Source organism: Nyctibius grandis, chromosome 11, assembly GCF_013368605.1.
Source record: "Nyctibius grandis isolate bNycGra1 chromosome 11, bNycGra1.pri, whole genome shotgun sequence".
Lineage (NCBI taxonomy): Eukaryota > Metazoa > Chordata > Aves > Nyctibiiformes > Nyctibiidae > Nyctibius > Nyctibius grandis.
The window spans coordinates 20,190,551-20,215,443 of NC_090668.1; the positions used below are offsets into that span (position 1 = coordinate 20,190,551).

Consider the following 24,893-nt stretch of genomic DNA (forward strand, 5'->3'; position numbering starts at 1 on the left):
GGCTCCCTGTCAAGTAAGTCTGATGTTACACTTTGATAAATAACTTTTGATCATCAGCTCCTTCTTGCCACTTTCTTCACCTGAAATATTCTATCCTCTTTCCCCTGAAGAGGCACTAGCATGATCTGCCTTGAAGTATTCGTTATCACCTTGAAATTTGCCAGCTAATTCCCCCAGGCTTATCATCTGGAGGACACCTGCTCTTGCACTCTATTTCTTGCTTGCCTTCTCCCATATATCATCCAGCATTCCTGCTTCTAGCAAAAGTCTTGAATTTATTTTATCTTAGGTTTACTCAGGGTGTGATAGACTGTACTCCTCTCTCCCCCCTCGGGAGCAAAAGCCATTTGCTGTGATAGCACTATCACCTAGTGTCATTTATGTATGAATAGTCCCCATTAGCTGGTCAACAGCCATTTCACAGCCTCCTGTTCCCAGTGAACCCTCTAGCCTGGGATCCCCTCCCTGACAGTGGGCACCAGAAAATACATCCAAGACACTCCTCGGTGGGCAGTTACAGAGTAGCCTACACCAGAGGGAAGTTCTCTAGGTGTTTGCCTGATGTCTTGAAGAAGAACTTCAGGGTCTCTCTCCATTGCCTTTCCATTTTTAGGGAGACTGATGACTATTAGTGTCTTTAGCATGTCTTTGGGTAGAGCTGAAATAAGAGGAGTGGAAGGACAGCTGTGAAACAGGCTGGAACTGTTGTTGATTCTAGTTAGAAACAGCACATTGGAGGTCATTCACAGGAGACTCTGTCCTTGTGAGGATAATTTCAAGATCACAGTGGTTTTGGCAAGGACAATCTGAAGTCCAGAATGTTGAACTTTTGAGCTCTTCATCAGTGGTTACAAGACTCACTTTTCGGTTATGCATGTATTTTCCCTACACAATCTCTGTCAGGTAGAGAAAGTAACTTATTACAGCTATTTTACAGACAAGGAACTAAGTCTGAGAGTAACTAAATATCTTCTCTAAGCTTAATTGAGCCATTTGTGGCATTACAGAGCACTGTACAGATTTCTTTCAATGCTGCCCAAGACATTAAGCCATCTTTCCCCTAACCAAACCTGTCTGACTCCTGACAAATGGCTGCATAGGCATGTATTTTTCAAGCTGTTTTCTTACCCTTTTCATATTTTACAGAAGAATCACAGGTAAAACATAAGCAGAAGTAGCCTGAATTCAACTCTCCTGGCAGAAATTGCACTGACGGCAATTTGACTTCAACTCCCATCTGTACTGTCGCGCCCCTGCCCACAGGCATGAGTCACACTGAGCAGTAAATAATAGCTAAATCCTTCTTCTGCCTTGACAGGTGATTTTGAGGATTTTCTCTCTACGTACACATGAGCTATGGTGCTATAACCTGGTGATGTATTGTAGCTATTAATTTTGGGAGATGAAGCTTTTTCATCATTAACGTTAAACCTGAACACAGGAATTTATTAGGCTGTTTGGGAGGCAAATGCACAGCCTTCTCACTGCTGGGAGGTAGTATGCCTAATTGCTGCTTTTTTTTTGTTTGGTTGTTTTTTTTTCCCCCTTGCTCAAGGCAACATTAGTTTCCAAGACTGGGTACTCCAGCTACTGTTATGCCTTCTCTCTCTTCCTTTCTGACCTTCACTCTCCCACCCCCTGCCTTGTCCTACCTCCTTTGCTATATTTCATGCTCTGCTGTTGCTTTCTCTCATTCTTTGGCTCCTGCAGTGTCTGCTCCTTGTTTCAGTGGTTTCCTCCTCTTCCTCTCCTATTCACAAACGTAATTTCTGAAGACTGAAAGAGTAGATGATTGGTACAGCTGAGATCCACATGACTTTGGGCTGTCAAGATACTGCCCAAGCTTAAGGCTCTGTGTAAATGAGCTGCTCTTGCAAAGAGCTATCCTAAAGAGTCCTGCAGGAACAAGAAAAGAATATAGGATTCTTGGGAAAAAAACACTGCCAAGCAATCCACCTTTGCATAACATTAGGGAGCCCACTACATGTATTCAAATTAGCTATACTCATCTTCTGCTGTATAGTGCACAAAAAACGGCTGGGGGCTCTTTTGAGTTGAAAGCCTCCATATGGGTATAAAACATGAGTAAAAATGTAGTGTTGCTATATGTGAGGTCTTATGTTACTGTTAAGTCAGTGCCAACATATTCCAGTCCCTATGGCAATTTTAGTTTGTGCATCTAGTCAATGAAAAAAAAAAAAATCTATTTTTGTGATTTTCTTGCAAGATGTTTGCTTCAAAAACAGGTTCTTCAAAGATCTGGGAATCTGAGATATTTAAGGTGCAGTCTCCCAGCTAAGACAGGCTTTGCAAACTTTCTTCTTACAGAAGAAAACATCACTTTGTGCGTATGTTTTATTTGTGCTGCAGTGATATATGTGATGCACATAGTGAATTTGATAACCAGATAATGGAATCTGTTGAATGATCCTGGATGCTACAAAATTCAGGTCTTATCAGTAATGTTGCATATCCAAAAACTGGTCAAACTAATCAAAATGCTATGAAAATGGATTGAGCAAAAGCAATTGCTCCTGTATTTTCCCTGCTACCTTGAAAGGAGTCTCAGATGAACATCTCTAAATCTGCTGCTGCTTGCGCTTGTATTTCTCCACAGGCAATGTGCATAATGAACAGTGCATTTGCAATTTTGAAAGCTCTTGTGGCCACAAAACAATTGTATAGGAGGGCTTACACAAAATAGAAAGAGGCTGAATTTAGTTTGAGAACCACCTCTCTTATTTGATCTCAATCTTAGGATCGTACTAACCACACTCCTCGACTCGATCGTTGAGCAGCCCTGAAGGGAAAAATAAGTAACAAACCTATTAAAGAGCATGATGGAAGCATAAGGTTGGCTGTGACTGCGACAGGCTGCGGCACGGGGGATTTCTTGGAATGAGCCTGAATTCTGGCATGGCCAGTGCCTTGGTACACTTCCCTGGAGCTGGCAGGCAACTGTCTCTAGAGACAGATGCCTGAGCATCCTGGGCTGGGAAAGAGCTGTTCCCAAGAGCAGGAACAGTTTCCTGCAGGGAGATCTCTCAGCCTGTGGAAATTTCTCTGCTAGAGCCCTTCCTTAACACACTCCAATACGATGGTGGAAAACAGGAGACAACAACCTTGCAAGGGCTGCTGTGAGGTGCATTAAATGATTTGTTCTTCTGCCTCCAGTTTGCGGGGAGGTTTGCTGGTCCCCCAGCAATGAGAAGGTGATCCTTGGCAATAACTGATGATGCTTTTCAGTATCTGAAACACTGCAGCCATTTCCCATTTGAGATAGGAGGTGATGAGACATTGCACCCTGGTCACAGCAGCCTGGTAACTCTGGGCAAAGTGATTTGGGGGCACATCTACATTGAAGACACCTTGACTGCATGGAGCCAAAGGAGAGGGGGAGCTTCAGGCTTCAGCAAGGCAGAGAGGAGGGAAGGACAAGAGCAGGGATTACTGGGGGGGCAGGGGCGGAGCAGACACAGAAGCCATTGGCACTGCTCTATTAGCTAGAGGCAGGAGAAAGAATGAGTTATTTAATAAAGATACTTGCTCAAATAAAATCCCTTCTGAAAGAAAGCAGTATTTAGAAATCACTCAGGGTTGCATCTGCCTTCATGACTCTGTCACTGGAGCAAATCTATTCATCACAACCATGAATTAATGAATTAGTTAATTAAGTGGCTCGTTATTTAATAACACAGATTGCAAGTGTGATGAAATAAAAGTCCCCTTTGTAGCTAGAGGCACATCTTTGCCAAGAAGCTAAGCAGTTCATAGTTAATCAGGCATGTTTGCTGTCTGACACAGGCAGAATTTGCTGAATTGCAGGCAGTTTATTTCCAAGGTTATTGCTTACACTCATCTCTGGGAGCTTGTCAGGGCCTCCAAGCTCAGTAAGGTTAAACCTAATAAGCTGTCCAAGGGCAAACACACATAGAAATGTTCAAACTCATTAGAAGGCACCAGGGCACCATTGTTTCTGAATCAACAGTAAATTACCTGTTGGTTTATACTGCCAGGTGCAATGCTGATAGAGAGGTTGGTTTATTAATAAGCAATAAAGCCCCAGATACTCTCCCTCTCTGTGATATTTAAGAAGCCAAGGAGATAACAGAAACACAGGCTGGATGTTTGGCACTGATATGGCTTCCCCAGGTGATCTTGGGAAAGCTTCTTGATTTACATCTATGCTGGGACATCTGGGAGTGCTCCTTGGTATCCAGGTCAGGGTTTGTGCCTCAACTCCATGTTAGGAAAAGATCTGTAGGGCAGCAATGCTCAGCTTTGTCTTGGTCATCATGTCAAAGATAGCTGGGTGTGAAGGTTGGAAGGAGGCCTTAACTTGCTGGTCTACAGGTGCCCTGGGAGTATGGGACACTGCACAGCATTTCTGTCTCAATGTCCAGATGAAGCTTCAATCTCTCTGCCTCCGGTCACAATGTGCAAAACAAACCTAACAACTTTCCCCTGCCTTGCAGGGGAGCTGTGAGCTGCTTAGGTACTACAATAATGGGAGAGGAGGAGAAGCAGCAATAGATATCTAGGAAAGGTTTAGAGATCATGAGTATTTTCTCAGCTAAAAGATTGTTAATCTCAGCAAGATGGACAAATTCCAGTTCAGGAATATGCATTTCTAAATTTTCTTTGGGTAAATTGTAATCTCCACAAAACTTTGGCACTTGAAACCAGCCATTCTTCTCTCACCAGTCCTCCTGCTGTGATTCTCCCCCATCCTCCATGGTTTTGTTCTTTTCCCCTTCGCCACCTCCCTTCTGACTAAGCTCTCAGCTGTGATTTCTCCCTGCTTTTGCTCCTTGAAGCAAGACTGTTCGTTATTTATCAGCTACCATACTCTTACACCATCTGTCTCAACTCTTTATCCATATTCAGCTTGTCAAATTGACCTTTTATGGCCTTTCTCTGGAATCCTAATGTGTAGTTTACCCCTCCTTATATAGCTTTGTGCTGCTAAGCCATTGCTTTCCAACTCCTACTGTTAAACATTCCTCTCTGTATCTCACGAACACCCAGCTTGCTAGTCTGCATCCTTGACTTCACTAAAGCTGCTTATTCTGCTTGACTGGTGCTTGTTCCTTGTTTCATCTGCTACACATTCACTGCACCAGCTTGCTGCAGCACATATTCTTTGATATGACCTTTAAAGCATCTGCACCAACAGAATATCAGGCTTTAAGATATAATCTCCCTTTAACAATCTGGGGAACTTTCTGTCCCTTAGTTCATAACACAACATGGTGGATTACAAGTTAAATTCAACCCACAGTCACTTTGCTGTGAAAGTCACTCCCACATAAGGCAAAGGCATTTTGGTGCCCAATGTGCTGGAAACTAGAAATCTCCCCCAGTGCACTCAGGATGGGTTAGTATGAAAAAATGTGATGGCATTAGAGCAGTACAGCCAGATTCTTACTTAACGTAAATCAGGATAGTTCAATCAAACACAACTGAGCTCTTTGTGTTCATACCACGTCCAGCTCTGCCCCCAAATTCATGAGCTATTGTAAATGCCTCATCTTCAAACATTATAGCTTCTCTTCCCAGAAAAAATGTGTTGCTGTAGCAAAGTAATGCACTCTAGGACCAAATTACATAGTAGGTGTTTTGTTGTGGTGGAACGAAACATACCCAGTATTCACCCAGACAGAAATGCTTAAAAACCACCACAGATCGATAGAGATTATCCAGAAACTGCAAGACGACTTGAGTTCAATAGACTCTGTAGCAGAGGATTTTGAACTAAAATGCTTTCTCTGTTAAATAATTAATCTGATCTGCTGGTAACACACTAAATTGCTTCAGCTCTGTTTTCCCTGCATTTCTCAATATACCAGGGCTGCATCAGCACTGATCTTCCAGTCTACAGAGTGGGCAAAGTGAAAAAATGAGTCCTGTCCCAGAGACCCTAGCAGCATCTTAGAGCAAATCAATGATTTGCACACTGAACACAGGACTTTCACCCTACTTGTCCTACCTGTGCTGCAGGGCAGCAATCATTAGGTGCCATCTGTACTGCTGAAAGCCCGTTCTTTGAACCAGATGATTTCAAGTCAATGACTTTCAAATAACTTCCTCTTCTTTTAACTCACAGCCACTAATACAGAATCTGTGGCACAGATAACTTGCTTAATAAGCTCCATGGAGAGTTTCTGAACCTGTGTTACGTATCTATCAAATAACTTCTTAATAATAATAAAAAAAGTCTCAGGAGAAACTTGTTGTTATTCTTAGTTTTCACTTAATGCAGAGCTCTCCTCTGAAGCCACAACAAAAGACACGGCTTTATCCAGAGTTCAAAGCAAACTCTTTTTAAGGTAGGTCCTGCTACAGACTTTGATTTTTAGATCTCTTGTTGTTCAGACCCAATCAGCCTCCTGTAAGTATTTGCAGCCATTAAAGTAACTTTGTACCTGAAAATCGTATATTGACATGCCCCCACACATAATCGTGGTGTCTTTGGTGGCAAAGTAGCTCCTTTTTGCTTCCAGCTACCATGTCACTAATTAAGAAAACTCCTATACCCTCCTTGATTTTTCTGAACAAGAGCAGAAGAGACCCAAGAAATTACATCTGGAGCTGACGTTCCTCCAAATGCAAGGCGTTTCCAACCTGGGACTCTGATGTGATCCTCTCTCAAGAATGCTTGATGTTGCAAGTACAAGTTTTATTTTCAATCTGTGAAACTAGAGAGGGAATGGGAGGAATCGGAGGGAATTTTTTACTAGTGGTATATGTAGTGCTCCCTTACCTGTGTACAATTATATTTAAACTTGCATCCCAAGAGCTGACCTGTATTTACAAAAAAGAGACCAGGTCTTCAGCTGATTAAATCACACTGATTCACTGGCCAGTGTTCAGATCTGAGAACATCCTACTGGAAATTTCCCAGGGACTCATTTCTCATCAGCACCGTATGATTAGGATATTTGGTGGAAAGACAAAGCAAGCAAAGTGACTGCTGAAAACCTGCAAGAGATGTGACCTATTTTGATACAACCACCCCCTTACATAGAAGTCAATAATTTTTTTGACCGAGTGATGTTCCCCACAGCCCCCTTCTTCCAAAAGTGTTTCAGAGTCCTGTGCTCTGAGACTTTTCTCCCTATCTGTTTATTATTTTGGTAGTGAAAGAGTTGCAAAAATCAAGCAAGAATTAGTGAGGATTAGGGCTGAGCTCTAACAGAGGTGGCCTGAGATGGGTTTATAATCCTCAGATATGAAGGCAAGAGCTGCTGTTATTACTAAGCAATAGGTGTCATTTTTTTTTCCCACGGTTTGTGGATCAATAATATGTCAGGGTTTCCATCCTTCCCTAGCCATTTGCCCCTTTATTCTGAGCACAATTTGGACCATTAATCCCCCTCCCTGCTCCTTGACTTCTAATTTCACTTTGTTTCTACCTCTGCATTAGAAGCCCCCTCATTTCCTTTTTCTGACTTCACTCACATATATATTCTCTCCAGATCTTGCTGCTTTTCCCTCTGCAGGATCCTTGCCAAGAACCCAGCCTTGCCATCTGTCCAGGAAAATGATGATACTGCTCAGCTCTCTTCTGGATGTTGAATCGTGTGGCTGCAGCAGCAATGTTAATGTTAGCAAAAAAAAAAAAAGAATAATCAGAGCCCTGTGAAAGAAAAACCCTTTTCTGCCTCACAGCACAGAGGTCAGATATGTTTAGTCATATGTGTATAACTACCAGGATTACTTTTCCTATATTATATTTCTCTATATTGCCTTCTTAAAGATGTACCTGAGAGAATATTATATCCATGACAGTAAATTGGAGAGCTTCTGATGCAATTTTTGTTGACAAGAAAATGCCACTTTCTCAAAACCTGAATATTTTTAGGGAAAAAAAATCAGTTTCAACAAATGTTTCTAATAAAAAATGGATCAAGCAGCTGACACACTGGCATTTCTTAAATTAAATATTTGTTTTTCAGTTTGAAACAACTCCCCTTGCACCTGCCTTTTTTTTTGGTGCCAATGAAAAGGGCAAGATTTCACAGTATAAGATGAAATATTTTTAATGGACCTGATCTGAAAATATTATTTTTCTGAATTATGGGGTTGCAGACTGATTTTTTAGATTTTTAAAAATTATTTATACTGGTTGGAAAGAGGGAAAGTTTCTTAATTCTCCTGAGGGAAAACAGCAGTTTTCTTGGTTAAAAAAAAGGCTAGACTGCAAGAGTTCAGTGAAAACCTGACAAGAACTCCGGGCAAACCACTTTTCCTGGACCTCACCTGGGAAGCAGGGAGCACAAGGCCCTCTTTTCTCCAACTGCAGGTTTATTTAGGCTTTTGGGGGCACAAGTTGCCATCTATTCATATAACCACAGCTGCAAGGGGTTTGAGCACCCAGTCTGCAATTCACACCAGAAGAAGGCTGTGCTGTTCCCATGTGTAGTCAGAAGGGACACAAAAATTCCAAGAAGCCAAGGGACAGACCCAAGGATGCTCAGATCCTCAGTCTTCTGTCTGCCTAATAATATTTGTGCAATTGTTAGCTGCCTGAAATCCAGGATGCTGCTGCCCTGGGAGCTGTGAGTTGTCAAGCATCTCAAAAATCTGGTCCTTCATGTGGATCCATTAATTACATCCTCATTAAGAGTCTGAGATTGGAACTTCACAAAAACCTATCTGCACCATTTCCTTTCTCCTTTTAGTGACGAAAGTTTCCTCTCATGATTTTTTACAGTCAGCTTTGTGACTGCAGAGTGTCCTTATGGTCACTGTAGGATCTGGGCATCTTCCCATTACTGCCAGCAGAAAGCAGCTCTGGGTGCGAGGGTGTTTTGCTAGAGGAGTTGTCCTTCAGGCAGAATATTAAACTGCTCTGCCATCTGTTTTACAGGGATTAGTCTGGTGAATGCTAAAGATCCCTTGAAAGCATTTTTACAGTGTCCCTGTACTACACTTTATCCTTAGCATTCATATAACCTCTCCCTTCAGCTGTTGACTTTGAGAGCTCTCCCTTTCTGAGCATGCAAAGGCAAAGGGAGGATCCGGATGTCAGCTCCCAGCCTTGGCTCCCTCCCTGCTGAGTACATACCTGCACCCACAGCTCCCTTCAGCTCTGGCTTCCACACAGCAACAACCTCACTCTCTTTTCCAGAAACACCCTCATGCCCCAGGATTCAATGTGTTCCATAAAAAAATCACCTCTCCATAACTGCCCTGCTCACTAATATGCTATAAGGTCTGTTCTTTGCTAGAGCTCAGCCCTCTAACAAGCCCTGGACTCTCTTCCTTTAGTGCCAGGTACAAGAAACTCACCCTTCTCTGCATCCCCTCCAAGCTCTGCTGCCCTCCAGCCCACAGTCTATCAACCTGAGCATGCCAGGAACCTCCCTTATATGCTCTTTCACAGGGGCAAACGCAGATGTTAAGCTGCTCTTCTTAAAGGTCCCTTTTCCTAGAGTAGATACGGTTTCTGAGTATATCCAAGACTTTAGGTTACTATTTTAAGTTGCAGAGCTCAAATGACTGAATTCCTGGCTAAGTATGCAACATCTGAGCTGACTGAAGAGCTAAAGAGTGCAAGAAAACTGTAACATGAATAGTGCGTGTCAAAGAGTTGCTGTTAAATAATTAGTGTGCAATACGGGACTGAGTGAAGGATGCTTGCTAACATCAGGATAACTGATGAAATACTGTTTGGTGTGGAAATAAGATTACGGTAAATATCAAGGAGAATATAGAGGAAAAGCTATAGCGCAAAAATTACTTAGAGAGGATGAAAAAGCAAGGTAATTATTAAGAAATAAGTACTGTGCCATAGAGAATTAAAAGCAAGGAAAGCAACTGTATTCCCAGGCACTTTAGGTTTTTGTGCCCAAAGCTCAGTTTAACAGGCTACTTGGGGAGATGCAGAAGGCGACTCTCCTGCCTCTGCCCCTCCCTCCCCTGCAGATTCTGCCTTACAGAGTCTTACGTGTGTCATGTGTTCAAACCTCACTTGCACGTCTCAGAAAGGTAGCTGTCAGTTTAGAAGGGACCAAGGCTGCAACAGGTTCGTCATGATATGTATATTTGTCTCAAGCTCTCATACATCACTGTGAAGGGTAATTATAGCAATCCAAGCCTGCAATCTTTATGAGAAGTCATGATTTCACATCTGAATGCTAAATCAGGCTGCTAATATAAGTAAGTGCAGCTCAGCTTGAGTGAAAGGGTGTTAAAGAATCAGGTCCAGAGTGAATCAGTCTGTGCCTGTGTGGCAACGAGAGGAAACAAGTAGTGTGAAGTATCAAAGTAAACATTCAAGAGTCCTAAGTGACAGCCTGCTTTTGGGCACTGCCCCTTCTCCTAGGGTAATCCCAGAAAATATCCATCCTACAAACTGAATGGGAACCCAGTGACTTATTTACCACAACCTTTTTTTTCTGAATTACACATTCTTCCTGACACAGGTGTCTGTCACTGGTCGATGACACTCACCAGCTCATGCCATTATTTTCTATGCTGCCCAAGGTGTAAGTGATCCCATATGGTAAAAAACACTGATGTGTATCAGTGAAAGAGCACGGATGATCAGTAGATCTTTTCTAAGTTTGTGATCTTCTTTGGTCCTGTTATTGTGGGAGGCAAAAAGCTCAGCTTCCAGCCTTGGCAGCTTTTCAATAGAGAACAAAAAGATTTCCAGTGCTTGGTCTTCAAGAACATACTTTTACCTTGTGAAAAAGGAGGTGTAAGGCTAGGGGTAAGGTCTGTGGAGACCCAGAATTTGATCAGTTCTGTAATTGATCATTAGTGTTATTGTTACGTCATTTCCTAAGGTGAGTTTTCAATCCACTTTTGTAGCAACCAGAAAGAGACAAATACAGTGAGGTCACTGTGCTTCCTGCTCCGACGTCTGAGGTTGCTTTGAAACATAACCTGCCAACACAGGGTATTTAAAGACTTCCAAAACAAGGTTTAATGTTCCTTAGCACATATTGTTATTTTTTCTTTTTTTTTTTTTTAAAAAAAGAAAAGCTCTTTCCCCTACTTTTCAAAAGAAAATATGTCTCTGTGGAACTGTGTTTTTACTGCCTTGGAGAATATGATGTTCAGCCATGACACAAATCTTTGTGTAATCAAGAAAGTTACTTCAAGACTGGGAGGTTCTGAGACTCAAAAGTGCTCTTGGAATTTTTAACCATTAGTGGTGACACTCCAGCATTGAAACAAGAGCTGTAAAACCCACTCCAGTGCTTCTGATGGCTGTCAGATGTATTAACTCCCCTGCACATTAACACCTCCGTTGTGGATGCAAATGCTTCTCTTCACTGCTACCTGCACTGTAGTCTCCTGATCTTTCTAACCTGATCAGAATGCCTTTGGGACTTTTTAATTTTTATTTTTTTTTTTGCTTTATTGATTGCTCTTTTTCAGCCTTGGAAGAATGCCCTGCTGCCTTTTTAACTTCATGCAAAATGTATTGTGTGATTCAGCATAAAGAAAGGGAAGAGGAAAGATGTTGAATGCAGTGACAGATGGCAGAAGGGTCAGAGAAAAGGAAGATGATCTTGCAGGGCCTGCGGAGGCTGTGTCATAATTATATGCCATAAATATATAGCTAGCTAAACAGAAATGCAGGGGAAGCTTTTATGAAGTTTCTTGGAGCAGCTCCCATGGACAGCACAGGCAAGGCACGGCCACGAGTCCATGTAGAGGAGAAGTCAAGCCTCTGCTCTTTCCTTATCCTGAATGTTTGGGCTGCCAAAAATCACAGCATCTGCAGAAGGAGTGGTGCCCTTCTGAGCATTTTGTGAGAGTGCTTCTACTGAATTTCTCCTCTGAAGTCTTTTTAGCTGCATCTTGTTTAAACCCATACTGTCTGCCAAATAAGATTCCAACATGCAGAGGTAGCACTGTTATTCACAGTCCGTGCGTTTGTGTACACTTTGATAGGTCAGCTGGCTGTGTGGGTAACACCACCCACGTACGTACAGACATGTGCCTGCCCGTGTCATTTCATAGCTCATTTACACGCTATTTAGGAAAGTAGCTCCAAGCTTAAAGTGAAGTCCACATTTTGTGCATGCCTACGCTGTGCTGGCCCCTCTTAGTGTGACTCTACTCAGTTGCCCATGTGAGTCTCCTTTCAAACTCCTTGTCTACAGCTGTGTGCAGCAACAAATGCAGGAGAACACTGGAGAGCCAGCTGGCTGGAAACGGCTTGAAAAATAATGGAAATCAGGTGTCCAAAATGAGAATGAGTTTAGATGTGACTTGGCTTCCCTTGGTTTTCCCTGCAGAGAGCAGCGATTCCATATTAGCTTTGGTTTTTTGCTCTCTGTGAAAATCATCCTCCATTGATGTTTAGATATGGGAAGAACAGAGCTTGGTGTGACTTTTGGTGACTTTATCTTGGCAGACACTGCATGCTAGTTGTACATCTGTCATACAGACGGGGAGACACTAGGGAAAAAAAGAAGCCGTTAAATAAAATTAAGCTTGGGATCTGGATGAAAAAGAAAACCAAGATAATATTTTGTGTCATTATGATGTTAGCCAGTTGTAGGTATCAGGGATGAGCATGCTCTGTGTGGATGGATAGAAACATATTTGGAACCTGAGAGATCTGTTCCAGCCACCCAGCTCAGTGCTGTTCTGCTCTCTGTAGAAACCCGCACCACACGTGGGAGGCAGGACTTCTGAGAATGACGGAAATTGGGACCACACACTACTTTACATTCTGCTTTAGGTTCCCACTTGACTTGGTAATTTTTAACGCTCTTTTTTGTTCTGAGGCTTTGGGTTTTGATGATGCAAAAGCATTCCTCAAACACTCTGTTGCCATTTTTTTTTTGCAATGGAAAAGTGTGTATTAAAAATGCTGGGTATTAAACTCAATGCATGTGTGCTTGCAAGCTTATTGCTGTCTCATTGCTATTGTTTCCTCTTTCTCAGGACATGACCTTCACCACGACAATGAATCAGGAAAAACCTGTCAAATCCTCCTAGCTCCCTGGCTGTGCAATTTGCTGTTCCCCAGACAGCAGCTCTTCCCACCCAAAGCACAGAAGAAGCCAGCAAGTCACAAATGACAGCTGAAAAGTGAAGCATTATCAAAAGCTGTGTGAGACTCTGTCAGAGAGAAACTTTATATAGCAATTCTCCTTTTGAGCCTGGGAAGCTGTGTATCCCATCAGTTCCAAAGAACAGATTGTAGCTATGTTCAAGTAACCAATACCAGAAATTGCACAAATCGATACATATATTAGAGTATCTACACACAGTGATCTACAGCATTTAGAAATCTCCGTTCAGAATGGATGATGGATATAGAAACACAAACCTCTATCAAGGGGGCAGGGAGGCAAACCAAGTCGCAGATGACTACAGGTACCAGGATGGTAATAGGTACCAGGATGGTAACTACGAAGGGTATGCACCCAATGATGGCTACTATCGTGGCAGGGATGAGCCTGCTAATGAAGAAGATGCCCAGAGTGATGTTACAGAAGGCCATGATGAAGATGATGAGGTCTATGAGGGGGAGTACCAAGGCATCCCACACCCAGATGACATTAAAGAAAAGCAGAAGAAGCGAGCTCCTGCTATGGCTGATGAGTACAGAGACCGTGCTGACCTTATGGCAGAGAGGATGGAGGACGAGGAACAACTTGCCCATCAGTATGAGAACATCATTGAGGAGTGTGGCCATGGACGCTTCCAGTGGACCCTCTTCTTTGTTTTAGGGTTGGCACTGATGGCAGATGGGGTGGAGGTGTTTGTGGTTGGATTTGTTCTTCCAAGTGCTGAGAAGGATATGTGCTTATCCAGTTCGAACAAAGGAATGCTAGGTAAGTGCCACTTGCAAACAGCTCTTCTAATGCAGTAGACAGTAGCTAGAAGATCTTTTTGTAGTGACCAGTTGATTTCAGGATCTTCTAATGGCTCTCCTCTCGTATTGTATGTCATGCATAGTCACAGCTGGATGGATCTGACTCAAGAGAGGTTTGCATGCTGCTGAGAAGGGAGCTACTCAAGAGAAGCAGAATTGCACCACATCTAAGCCCACCTTATGAATGTGCTGTGACCCCAGTACTGGTCACTGCAGGCTGGATCTGAACAAGGCAGCTCACAGTCAGCAGGTCCACAGGGCAAAATTCACAGGGGTGTTCCAGAACAAATAAGTGAAATGTTAAAGGTGGCTTTTCCTGCTTGAGGATCTAGTGACTCAGATTTCAATGCTCTTAGAAACTAAATTGTAATGAGAAGTCCTCAAAGCAGTACCATCCAAGTATGGTAGATATAAAAGATGGGGGGTTGTTTGCCCTAGATCATTTTGGTGTTACATTGTGGCTGCTAATGCTGCCCTGCTCTCCAAAGTTTTCCACTTTGCCCAGGTTTCCCTTTTCTTCAGCCCAAAGTCCCAACGGGCAGACCAGCTGTGCAGCCGGTTCCTTCTGCACACTAACTTCTCAGTCAGAGCAGTTCGCTAACACATATTGGGTCAGAAATAGCCGATGGAGGTTTCTTCTTAGGTCTGTGGAATGCAATTGATGTGCTGTGTGGGGATTAAAGGCTGAGTCTACTGGCAACATCCCTGTTGCATCATCATTGACATCTCCCTGTGGTCAAAATACAAAGGCTTAGTTATTGTGAGTGAGACTGGGTGGAAAGGTTTGGATGAACAATTTTTTCCCTTGCACATTATAAGCAAAAGACAGCAAAGTCTCCCAGATCTCCAAGAATCAGAAAAGCATCCAGCATGGCCTGTAGTGAGAGCCAGCTGTGCAGTAGTACTGCACATCTGGAAGGAAAATAAAGTAGCTCTTGGAAGAACTGCTTTAGGAGGGGGATAGTGTGTCTGGTTGGACATGCACTGGGGTTGTAGGGGAATCATCAGGGCCTGTAGTTCATACATTCTGGCCCAGAAGCCCTGTCTGATGCAAGGTAAATGCAGATTTTGGATTCGACCTTGACTCCATTCTATTTGCATTAATTTCATGTGACAAAGGTGATAGATAATTATCCTTATATAGACCTCTCATCTTGGTGTACTGAAGTCCTAGACACTTTTCTCTTCTGTTTCTTCTTTTTTCTTCTCTGAACTCAAGGATCAGGGCCTTTATTTCCATAGTCAGCTAGTTCTGTACTTAGTTTTGTGCCTTAAAGAGTTTGCTACCTTTTTTTGCTTCACAAACCACTTAAAAATTCTAGCTCGAAATATCTCAGATCAGATATCTAAAAATGAATCAGTCACAATTGGATCCTGATTTCAAAGGGACTTCTGAATTCACCAGCTCCCTATGGGACACCAGGCTGGGTGCTTTTTCAGTGATGAGACCTTTTTTGAAAAGCAAGTCATTTATTTTGATGACTACATGAAAGCTGAGATCTTCTGAAACTCTGACCCCATAAATATCTGTCTCCATAGAGCTCAAGCTCTGGCAGGCACCTGAGTCAGAAAACTTCAAATGTCACAAGAAAATCTCTCTTTGAAGTATTTCTGGCCCAACCACAGGTAAAAATGAACAAGAAATCTCCCCAGAGAGCTCATTCTGCTTTTTCTAGCTCAGTATTTGCAAGGCTGAAAGTTCAGGGTGTTCTGATAAGGTCTGAATAAGCGAGGAGACATTTGGGTCCGTATCCAATCCCAGCTCCAGCCTCCCGTGCATTAACCAAGCGAATCTGGAACTACTAATTAGGGGAAAAGCACTCTTTTTGCTGCCTTTGCTGCCCACTTTTAAAGACAGCTTTTGAGAATCTGGTTTTGCAGAACAATTTCTTCTGTCCTTAGCTTGTTTGTTTGGGGTATCAGCTGTCAAAGCTTGTATTCACACTATTTTGTGGCTTAAATATGAGGGAAAAAAAGAATTTTCCTAAAAACAATAAAAGTTACTTCATCTTGGTTTGAGGCAGAGAGGAAAGTGGATATTTATGGTAGCACTCAGTTGTTACTGACTGGCATTGTACATGAGGTAGGTCTCTGATTCAATCCGTCTTATTTTTTAAACACAGTTTCGTGTCTGATGGATATTTCTCTGCTGCAGGTTTCCTCTTGGATCTGAGGTTTGTGAGATAATTCTTTGTGAAAATGAATTAAGCTTGGCTTAGAAAGCTTTAGATTGCAGAGTGGTGCACCAATACAAGTAATGAATACCCAAGGGCATCGAGAAGTGAGAGGGTGAGAAGGCCAGAGTGGGTACGGGGCTGCTGGAGGGCATGAGGGGAAGAGTACAGATCTCTGGGTCTGGGGAGGAGGAGGAGAGCTTTCTGCCAAACTAAGGGCAGCAGCAGGGAGCGGAGGGTGTTGGAGGCTTGGCAGGCAGCAGGTCAGTGCAGGGACACGAGGTTTGGGTGCAGACCTGCCTCCAGCACAGCCTGGTGTCCCCAGTACTGCCCCTGCAAGAGGGCTTCATCCCTTTTCTGAGCAGCTGTGGGTACATGGCATGGTCAGACAGACAGATATCAGCTCCTGAAGGGGAAGGCTGGGGAAGTGCTCTTGATGGAAACAAGAACATAATCTTCCTTAAAACCTTTCCTGGCTTAGCTTCAGCACCCATCCACCTGCAACTAGAAAAAAAGATAGCACCTAGCAAAGATCAGAGCCCCCAACACATGCTCATTTCCCCCAGTGTTTCCATTCTCTGAACTGTCTATGGGTTGTGCTATTGCAAATTGATCTTGCTAATGCTCAGGGTTCAATGATACTTACAGGTTGACTTGGTGGCAATCAGAGAGCTCTTCACCTCAATTTCTGCCTAATGTGCAGCGACGGTCTTGCAAGAATGCGTCTGCACAAAATGAGCAGAGGGTTGATTAGAGAAGGCAGAACTTTCCCTCGAATTCCCACGAGGTTTTAGGGAAGCAGGGTTATTATCCACACGTGAGTTACTGCCCCTTACCTTATCCCCATGTACCAATAGATGTCTACAGATGAGCTCGTGTCTATTCCCAAGCGACCGTTCGTCTCAACACATTTTTTGCTAAGGAAACATAATCAGGATATCCCAGGTGGAGTTAAGGTTGCTTCCAGGCAGCTGCTAACGTTTAAACACACGAGAAGGTCTCAGCCATAATAAGAGAGGCCAGGAGGGAAAAAACAGGAAACAAGTCAGATAAGTAATCAAATTCTCACCGAAATAGGAAGGGACAAATAAAAGAGCTAAGGCAGATACCCCCTAAAGACCATTTAGTGAAGTTCAGCTTTTGCTAAAAGGACATTTTGCATTAAATACTCTGTATATTGTATATTTTTCCTCCCTCGGAAAGCAAGCGTGGAAAAATATCAAGCAAATTATGGCCAAATTATGCAAAAATTGCAAATAAACAGATGCTCACAGTGTTTCATGAAATGTGTGAAGTGAATATGACACATCTTAGAAAATGTTTACATTTTGTTCTGAAAATAAACATCTCACCATCAGATGCAAATTAACAGCTATTTTAGCCCTAAATATCCCTAGTGGGACAAAACACATATTTGGAGTCTTTCTGTTATGCGAAATACTATTTTGAAGGTGATTGCAGGGGCATTACAAAAAAAAAAGGGAAACAACTGCATATATTTTAACAGTTTGATTTCATCAATTTTGAACACTGGTTGTTAAGAATGAATTTGGTAACTTGTAACAACATTATTTTTACATATTCATTTGATAAATCTGCTTTGCTGAGCTTTCACCAGCAGTAGTCATAATTAATTAATTTCTTAAATTTACTGGAATAGAATATTCCCTTTCAGTATAATACATCCCGTCAGAAACAGAATTTTTTTATTTGCTAAGGGTAATCATATAAAGAGTCATAAAATTTGTATTTACTTATTTGCTGAAAGGCACACAGTATCATTATTTGGAGAAATATAAGTTTATATCTTCAAGTGCTTTTAATCACCTCTCATAGGACTAAATATTATATTTGTGAGTGTAAATACACAGCAAGTATAAAAGTTGGTGTCATAGTAATGTTTTAAACTTTTTCACATCTTGCATCTAAAAAATGAGCAAGGCACAGTTAAAGCATCAGACTTCCCAGATCCCCAGAGCTGCAGCTGCGTTATCATCACTTCACAGTTCAGTAAACTGAGACAAGAAAAATTTTAAGGGCTTTGCCCATAACTGCAAAACAGCCACACCAATGCTGAGAATAAAAACAGTCTTTCAGGCACACAGCTCCCTTTCTCTTTTTATGATTGAATAATAATATTTTAAGGAGGATATCATCTTACAGACTCTTAACCTCACAGTGTTAGATTGAAAAAATAGAAAAAAGATCCTATTAGTAATTACGCAGTTATGTAGCAATTCAAGCTTGGCTGTGTGAGTCAGGTTAAATAGGATGTGTAGCAATATCCCTACTTTTACTTGTGTGAATGGGAATGTTTTATTATCAGCTGAGATAAAATCTGGCCTCAGCTTCTCATTGACCTGAATTCACCTGATATGACAGCAAATCCTAATCCCCTCAGCAGAGCTCAGTGGCTTTTCTTCACTTTTTTTTTTTTTTCTGGATAAGCACAGACGAGCCCAGCCGTGGCTCCCTTGCTCTGCTGTGGCTCGTGGCTGCCTGCTTTGCACCTCCACGGCCATGAACCCCCAACACGGCAGATGGCTAAACCCTGATGAGTCCTGCCCGTGCCCACGTCCCAAGCATCAGCCACAAATTCCTGGCTGCAAATTTGCTCTTGGGCAGAAACACTCCTGTAGCCCAAGGAGCATCATCACCCCAAGCGATAGGGACATGTTAGGGGAAAAAAAGGTGGTTCTGTGATTTGGGAACGCTCCAGACCTTGTGCAGGTCTGATGTGAGGACGGCTGCATCCCCATTTATAAACTCCGTGGGGATTTCATCTGACGAGAGACAGCATGAACAGGTTTTCGTTTAACAGCAAAGGATTTGTTTGGCTTCCTCTGTTGAAAACTTTGCTTTAGCAGAGGGGTTGGATGGGGAGAACCAGATGGTCCCATGAATATTGTAGCGATGGACAAGTCCCGTGGGGGGGCTGTGAAGCCGGCTGAGTGTAAACAGCCACCCACGCCGCGCTGGCAGCTCTCGCTGAAGTGCTCGGTGCGCTGCCTCGCTGCTGCGTCAATACGCTTGTGGGTTCACGCATCCATCTTTGGCTTTAATGTGCAGAATCCCCTCGACCTCAGCAGCCATATTCACCCAATATCCACCCCCAGATCTCCGAAAACGGAAAGCCACCTTTCACACGAGCAATACGTTTCTCAGTGGCAGCGACATTATCTGTAGATTAAGTCTCTCTGCTTGTACTTAATCAACTAGACAAGTGCAACGAGGCTGCCCTTTCATTTGATTTCTATTTACAAGGTCAAAGAGATTCGTGGGGAAAGCACTAATAAGCCTACAAGGAAAAGCAGATTAGAAGTTTCAGGAAGAAAGGGAAAAAAGGCCACTCAGCCATCAGTTCATCCTCTGCTGAGACCATCCCCTGTTCTGGGACACGTTGGCCATCACTAGAGCACAAGACAGTCAGGACTACCAGCGCTTTGTTCCTCTCTTTAAATTACTTACACACAATTGAATCCTGTGCCTTACCTCATCCATCTCCCAAATTGTCCAGACCTGACTCACAAAATTTTGTTTGTGTCCGTGAAGTGCATCCTTGTATAACAGATGCTACACTGGTAAGAGTGTTTGGATTTCGTTTTTATTACAGTTTGAATTGCAAGATATATAAGGTCCTAATCTTTTTGGGTTGTCCAAATGCTTTCCCCTTTCAAAAGCCTCTCTTTTACTGTACTGGTAGTGGCCTGAGCTTTGAAGGCAGGTGGGAGCTTCCGTATTCCTGTGGTTACTGGCTCTGTGCAGACCTGATAGCAGAGGTGAGACAACCCTGCACCTGGACCCAGGCAGTCTCCTCACCTTCCTGACAGCCCCAAGGACTCTGGTACTAATTCTTCCCATTGAGCTGTCTTTTTTGTGCTTAAATTTTCCATTTATTCCATGAGTCCTTGTCCTGACTTGAAAGGGATAGTTTTCAGATGTGCTTCATTTTTAAGAACTCTAGTCCCATTAATGAAAGAAATTCATGCTTGTGATGGAGATTTAGGTAGACCTTGAATTTTTTGTTTTCTTTCTGAAACTCTTACTTCTAATTAGATTGAAACAGTAAAAAGCCAGTTTAGTACACACATAGCCATGTACTGTGTCAGCCTTTCTTTATTCCTAGAACTTCAGCTTTTAAGTTGACAATTCCTGCCTAACATGGAGCACACAACTTAAAGGCTAATAAATTTCTTAGTGTGAAAATGCAGTATATGTTACCTCTTTTCTAGTGGGAATAAGCCCAGTTAGTGGTCATATGTTTTCCTTATAACTTCAGCATTGGGTGAGTCATAACCTGAAATTTATTCTTAGAATTTCTGCTCTTTGATTTTCCACCAATTTTATGGGAGGCTATTGCAGGCTTTCCCACAGGGATTCATTATACTCCATTACTCGTGGAATAGTCTGCAAATAATGGCTTATTCAGAGTTGCCCTTAACATTTCACCTAACCGCTGCCTGTGTTAATTTGGAAGTTGAGCCCTCATAGCACAGTCTAGGTCTGCATGGTTTGAAGCCGAGGTTTGAAGTCAAGTAGCTGGTACAGACCTTTGTAGTGTTGTTCCCTAGCATATTTGGTGGACAGAAGTAACACAGCAGAAGAAATACCATTTAGTGATCACTTTTCTTGGTCTAATTCTCCTTAAAATTTGAGTTTCCTTGATATAATCTAGATCTCTCACAGAGGTAAAAACCATCACTGTGTTCTCTAGAAGACTGTCTCTCCTGCATGGAGACTGTATGAGTAACTACTCCACTCCTCCCTGGGTCCCTGCCACCTTATTGTTAATCCAGGACACAGCAATCCGCAAAGCCTGATGTTGTTCTGTGTTCTGCACTTTGGGTCCAAAGATCCATCAGCTGACAGAGTGTTTTATAGCAGCTGCCCCAAAAATTTTAATGATATTGGCCAGAACATGCAGTCTTCCCAAAAGAGACCTCTCCATCATAATAAAGTGTCCTACTGATTTTATCACAGAATCAATCAGGTTGCCTCATGCCGTTACTCTCGGCCCATCTATCTAACCTGTCCAGATCCTTCTGTCAGGCCTTCCTACCCTCCAGCAGATCGACACTCCCACCCAGCTTGGTGTCATCTGCAAATTTACTGAGGGTGCACTCAATCCCTATGTCTAGATCGTCTATAAAGATATTGAACAGCACCGGCCCCAAAACTGAGCCCTGGGGAAGCCTGCTAGTGACTGGCTGCCAGTTGGACCATTCACCACCACTCTCTGGGCTCGGCCATCCAGCCGGTTTTTAACCCATCGCAGAGTCCACTCATCCAAGTCCCGGGCAGCCAGTTTATCTAGGAGGATGCTGTGGGAGACAATGTCGAATGCCTTACTGAAGTCTAGATAGACTCCATCCACAGTCCTGCCCTCATCTGCTAAGCGGCTCACTTTGGCATGGAAGGAGATCAGGTTGGTCAAGTAGGACCTGCCTTTCATGAATCCATGTTGGCTGGCCCCAATGCCCCGATTGTCCTGCATGGGCCGTGTAATGGCACTCAGGATGATCCGATCTCAAACCACCTCACCCTCCATGGGGCAGGGAAGCAAGGATGCAGGGATGCAGGCTGCAAACCACCTTGCCCTCCGCGGAGCAGGGGCTGAGGCGCGGCCAGGGTCCCCGTTTCGGGAGGCAATGGGGTTTGCTCGGGGCTTTGGGAAGGGGCCAGCCCCCACCTCCCGCCCCGCCCCGCCGCCGCTCGCAAGTGCGGAGCAGGGCGCCCTCTGATGCGTCTCAGCGTGGCACCTGGGACCCGGGTGGGACCTGGGACCCACAGCTCTGCTGTGTTTTATGATGCTCACTATTTGATGGATACTGTTTTGCAGAGATATAATCTTCCCTTCCATCACAAGTTTGGCCTCCTCAGTCAGAATCTGCAGGGGTTTGCCCACAAAAGCAGCTCCACACCCCTTCTTGGTGCCTGGTTTCAAATGCTGCCACATCCACATCCCATGCTAAGTCCACTCTTCCTGTGGCCAGAGATCTGGCTGCCCTGCCACTAGCCAGGGTACTCAGCTGCAATAAATCACTGGCTAGAAGACAGTAAGAACCTCCTCCACCTCCTCCTGACCTGGGACATTTTCTGTTATTAAGAGGATTTGGATGAACATCTGCCATCCAGAGATTTTCTCCGGGGGGAAAAAAAAAACAACTCTGGCAGATAATTTTTTCTTCCTCATCGGGGTCTGATGGTGTAGGCTGAGCTGTGCTGTGAGCCTCTTGCATGGTGCTGGCCAGGCTCACTGTCAGATGGGTGACTGCGATGCACCAGTGAGTAGATACAGGGCGCATCATCACTTCTCTCTGCTGGCTGCGATCAGAGCTGCTCCATTAAACGTAGCTCAGGAGCCAGAGTAAAAGCATTAAGCCTTACAGCTCCGCACTAAGATTCTTCCTTCAGAAAGATTTTGGACTGAAACAGTTTTTTGCCTCAGCTCTCCCTTGTTAATTTGCACTTCAGTGACCAAGCTGCAGGCCAAAGTTTATAGAGAAGGAGATTCCAGATTCTCAGATGTACGTATCTTCTCTGACTGCTGCAGATCAGTATCTGAAACCTTTACACACTTTCAGATCACTTCACCAGGACAGCTCGGGTGAGGAGGGTAGGGCAGGGAGCGTGGACATTGATTGCCCAGAGCCACATGCTTATGGTGGAGGTACAATTGCGCTGGCAAAATCCTGTGCCATGGTTCTGGTACAAAGCTTTGTCCTTTGCACTGTGAAACTCAGAATAACTTCAGTAGCATAGATCTACCTCCTGATAGTCCGTCTCCTTGTGGTCTTCCCTCATATGGGCTTTTTCCGAGGAGCCTTGGAGACATATGCTCCTGACTGATCCCTTCCATCCTTACATCTTTCCTGGCTCAAAGAAATGAACAGAGATTTGTTCACTGACAAGCCTAAAACAAAAATCTGAAGCCCAGAGGCCAATATAACCTTCAAAGACCTGGTCCATGTGCTGCCAGCTGCTGAACTAATCAATTCCTAGACATTACTTCTTAACAGCAGTGCAAATCATTTCAATGTTTCCAACCCTCCAGCACTGATTGCTATTAGATTTTAAATGCTTAATATCTGAACCTGCTATCCTTTCATATCATAACTCCTGCAGGCTTCAACAGGAATTTTGCCAGCAAAAGGACGATAGCTTGTGGTTCTTCCTAGGACTGTTGCTCACTGAAGTCTCTACATCTGGGAAGTAGATAAAATAAATGAAAAAAACAATTCCTGGACCTCTGAACATTATTAATTAGTGCTATTTACAGTGGTACCCACATAAAGGAAAAGGCAATATAATAGGTGGCCCTTCTGGTGACAGTGTCAGTAGAAGAGCCAAGGATAACTGCCGTGTTTTCTAGGCCAGAGTTTCAAGCACATAGTGAGCTGGGTACAAGGAGCCTATTTGGAGAAGAAAACCATTCTCTCCTATTCAGCCTGGCACTAAATGTTGTCACTGAAACTGTCTTTTGAGGACCCCATAGTAGAAGATCTAACGAAGTCAAGTTTAAAAAGAAGAATCCATTTTTCTTAACAATGTCAGAGTGATAACTCTATAGAGCAAACTGTCAGGACAAGCAGTAGGTTCTCCCTTCTCCTGAAATTTTCAGATCAAGACTGTAATCTTTTCTGTAAGTTGTCCTTTAGTTAGATGCAAGATTTTGGCTCAGTAACAAAGGAAGTAGCTGTGCTACACAAGGTCAGTCCTGGTAACAGACTGATCCTTTCAGATAATGCCAGGAAAAGCAGAGAGTGAAAGAGATGATATACTGCAAAGGAAGCATGGGTAGGATAGGTAACCTGCAAAGAGATTTATTCATACTTTAGCAGTCTCTCTGCTCTCACAGCTTTCTGAGTATAAACAGCAACCAGAGAGAGCCTCCTACCTACACATCCTCAGTCCCGTTGTGCTCAGGGGGCTTAGAGGAGTTAAGACATCAGACTTCTGTTGTATCGTTGGTGGCACATAGCTGGGACACGTGCATCCTAAGCTGCTTATGTCTGGCCATTGCTTACGTGCAGGGGATATGTGAGTAGCGAGGCTGGGAAAGAAAGATGTGGGTCTGGTCAAATGAGGGTATGTCTACATTGCACGACACAGTGCAGTAGGGAGCGATGTAAGCTCATGGGCAGAAGATGGGGAAATTAGGTTTCACCAATGAATAGAGTTTCTGGCACCTGAGATAGCTAATCTAGGGGGAATGGGGGTATCTCTATTGCACAGTATACCGGGTCTACATCAGCTGTCACATGGGGACTTTAAAATCTTCTACGTTGCATACTATTTCTACCTGGTTATCAAACTCACTGTCTCCCTGTCTCTCTTGCAGGCTTAATAGTCTACTTAGGAATGATGGTGGGGGCTGTCATGCTGGGTGGCCTTGCTGATAAACTGGGAAGAAAGCAATGCCTCATCATATCACTTGCAATCAATGCTGCCTTCGCATTCCTCTCCTCCTTTGTCCAGGGATATGGATTCTTCCTCTTCTGCCGCCTTATCTCGGGCCTCGGGTGGGTAACTGGTGCATCCATCCCATGTCCTGGAGGAATCCTGACTCAGCTTGACAGTTTGGGTGTGCGGGGTGGGAGAAGGAAGGCTGCTCCAGAGATGCTGTTTAGCATGTGTGGTTGTGTTACCTCACTCCTGACCCTGAAAGTATTAGCAGTAAGAAAGTTTGGTCATTGACATTCTTCTGGTACTGCCCAAATTGTGCAGAAAGGCAAGTGAGACTGATAAATGCTCACCCCATTTTACAATCCTGACTGCCAGGGCCTCCAATGAGACCCTCAGCTGTTCCCATCGCCTGCCTGTATTTTGCCTCCCTAAAATGAGCGATCACAAAATAACAACAGAGA

General features: G+C 43.5%; 1 protein-coding gene across 3 annotated transcripts in view; it reads left to right on the plus strand.

Annotated features, from left to right (window-relative positions):
* Positions 1–24,893, plus strand: part of SV2B (synaptic vesicle glycoprotein 2B) — a 64,270-nt gene that overhangs the window by 19,801 nt on the left and 19,576 nt on the right. For 2 of the 3 annotated variants that reach the window (XM_068410449.1, XM_068410450.1), the window contains exons 2-3: positions 12,916–13,811; positions 24,368–24,548. In XM_068410449.1, coding sequence (XP_068266550.1) covers positions 13,277–13,811; positions 24,368–24,548 — 716 coding nt within the window. In that variant the 5' untranslated portion in view covers positions 12,916–13,276. Of the gene's footprint in view, positions 1–12,915; positions 13,812–24,367; positions 24,549–24,893 lie in introns of those variants that run through there. The other variant, XM_068410451.1, reaches the window with a different exon arrangement.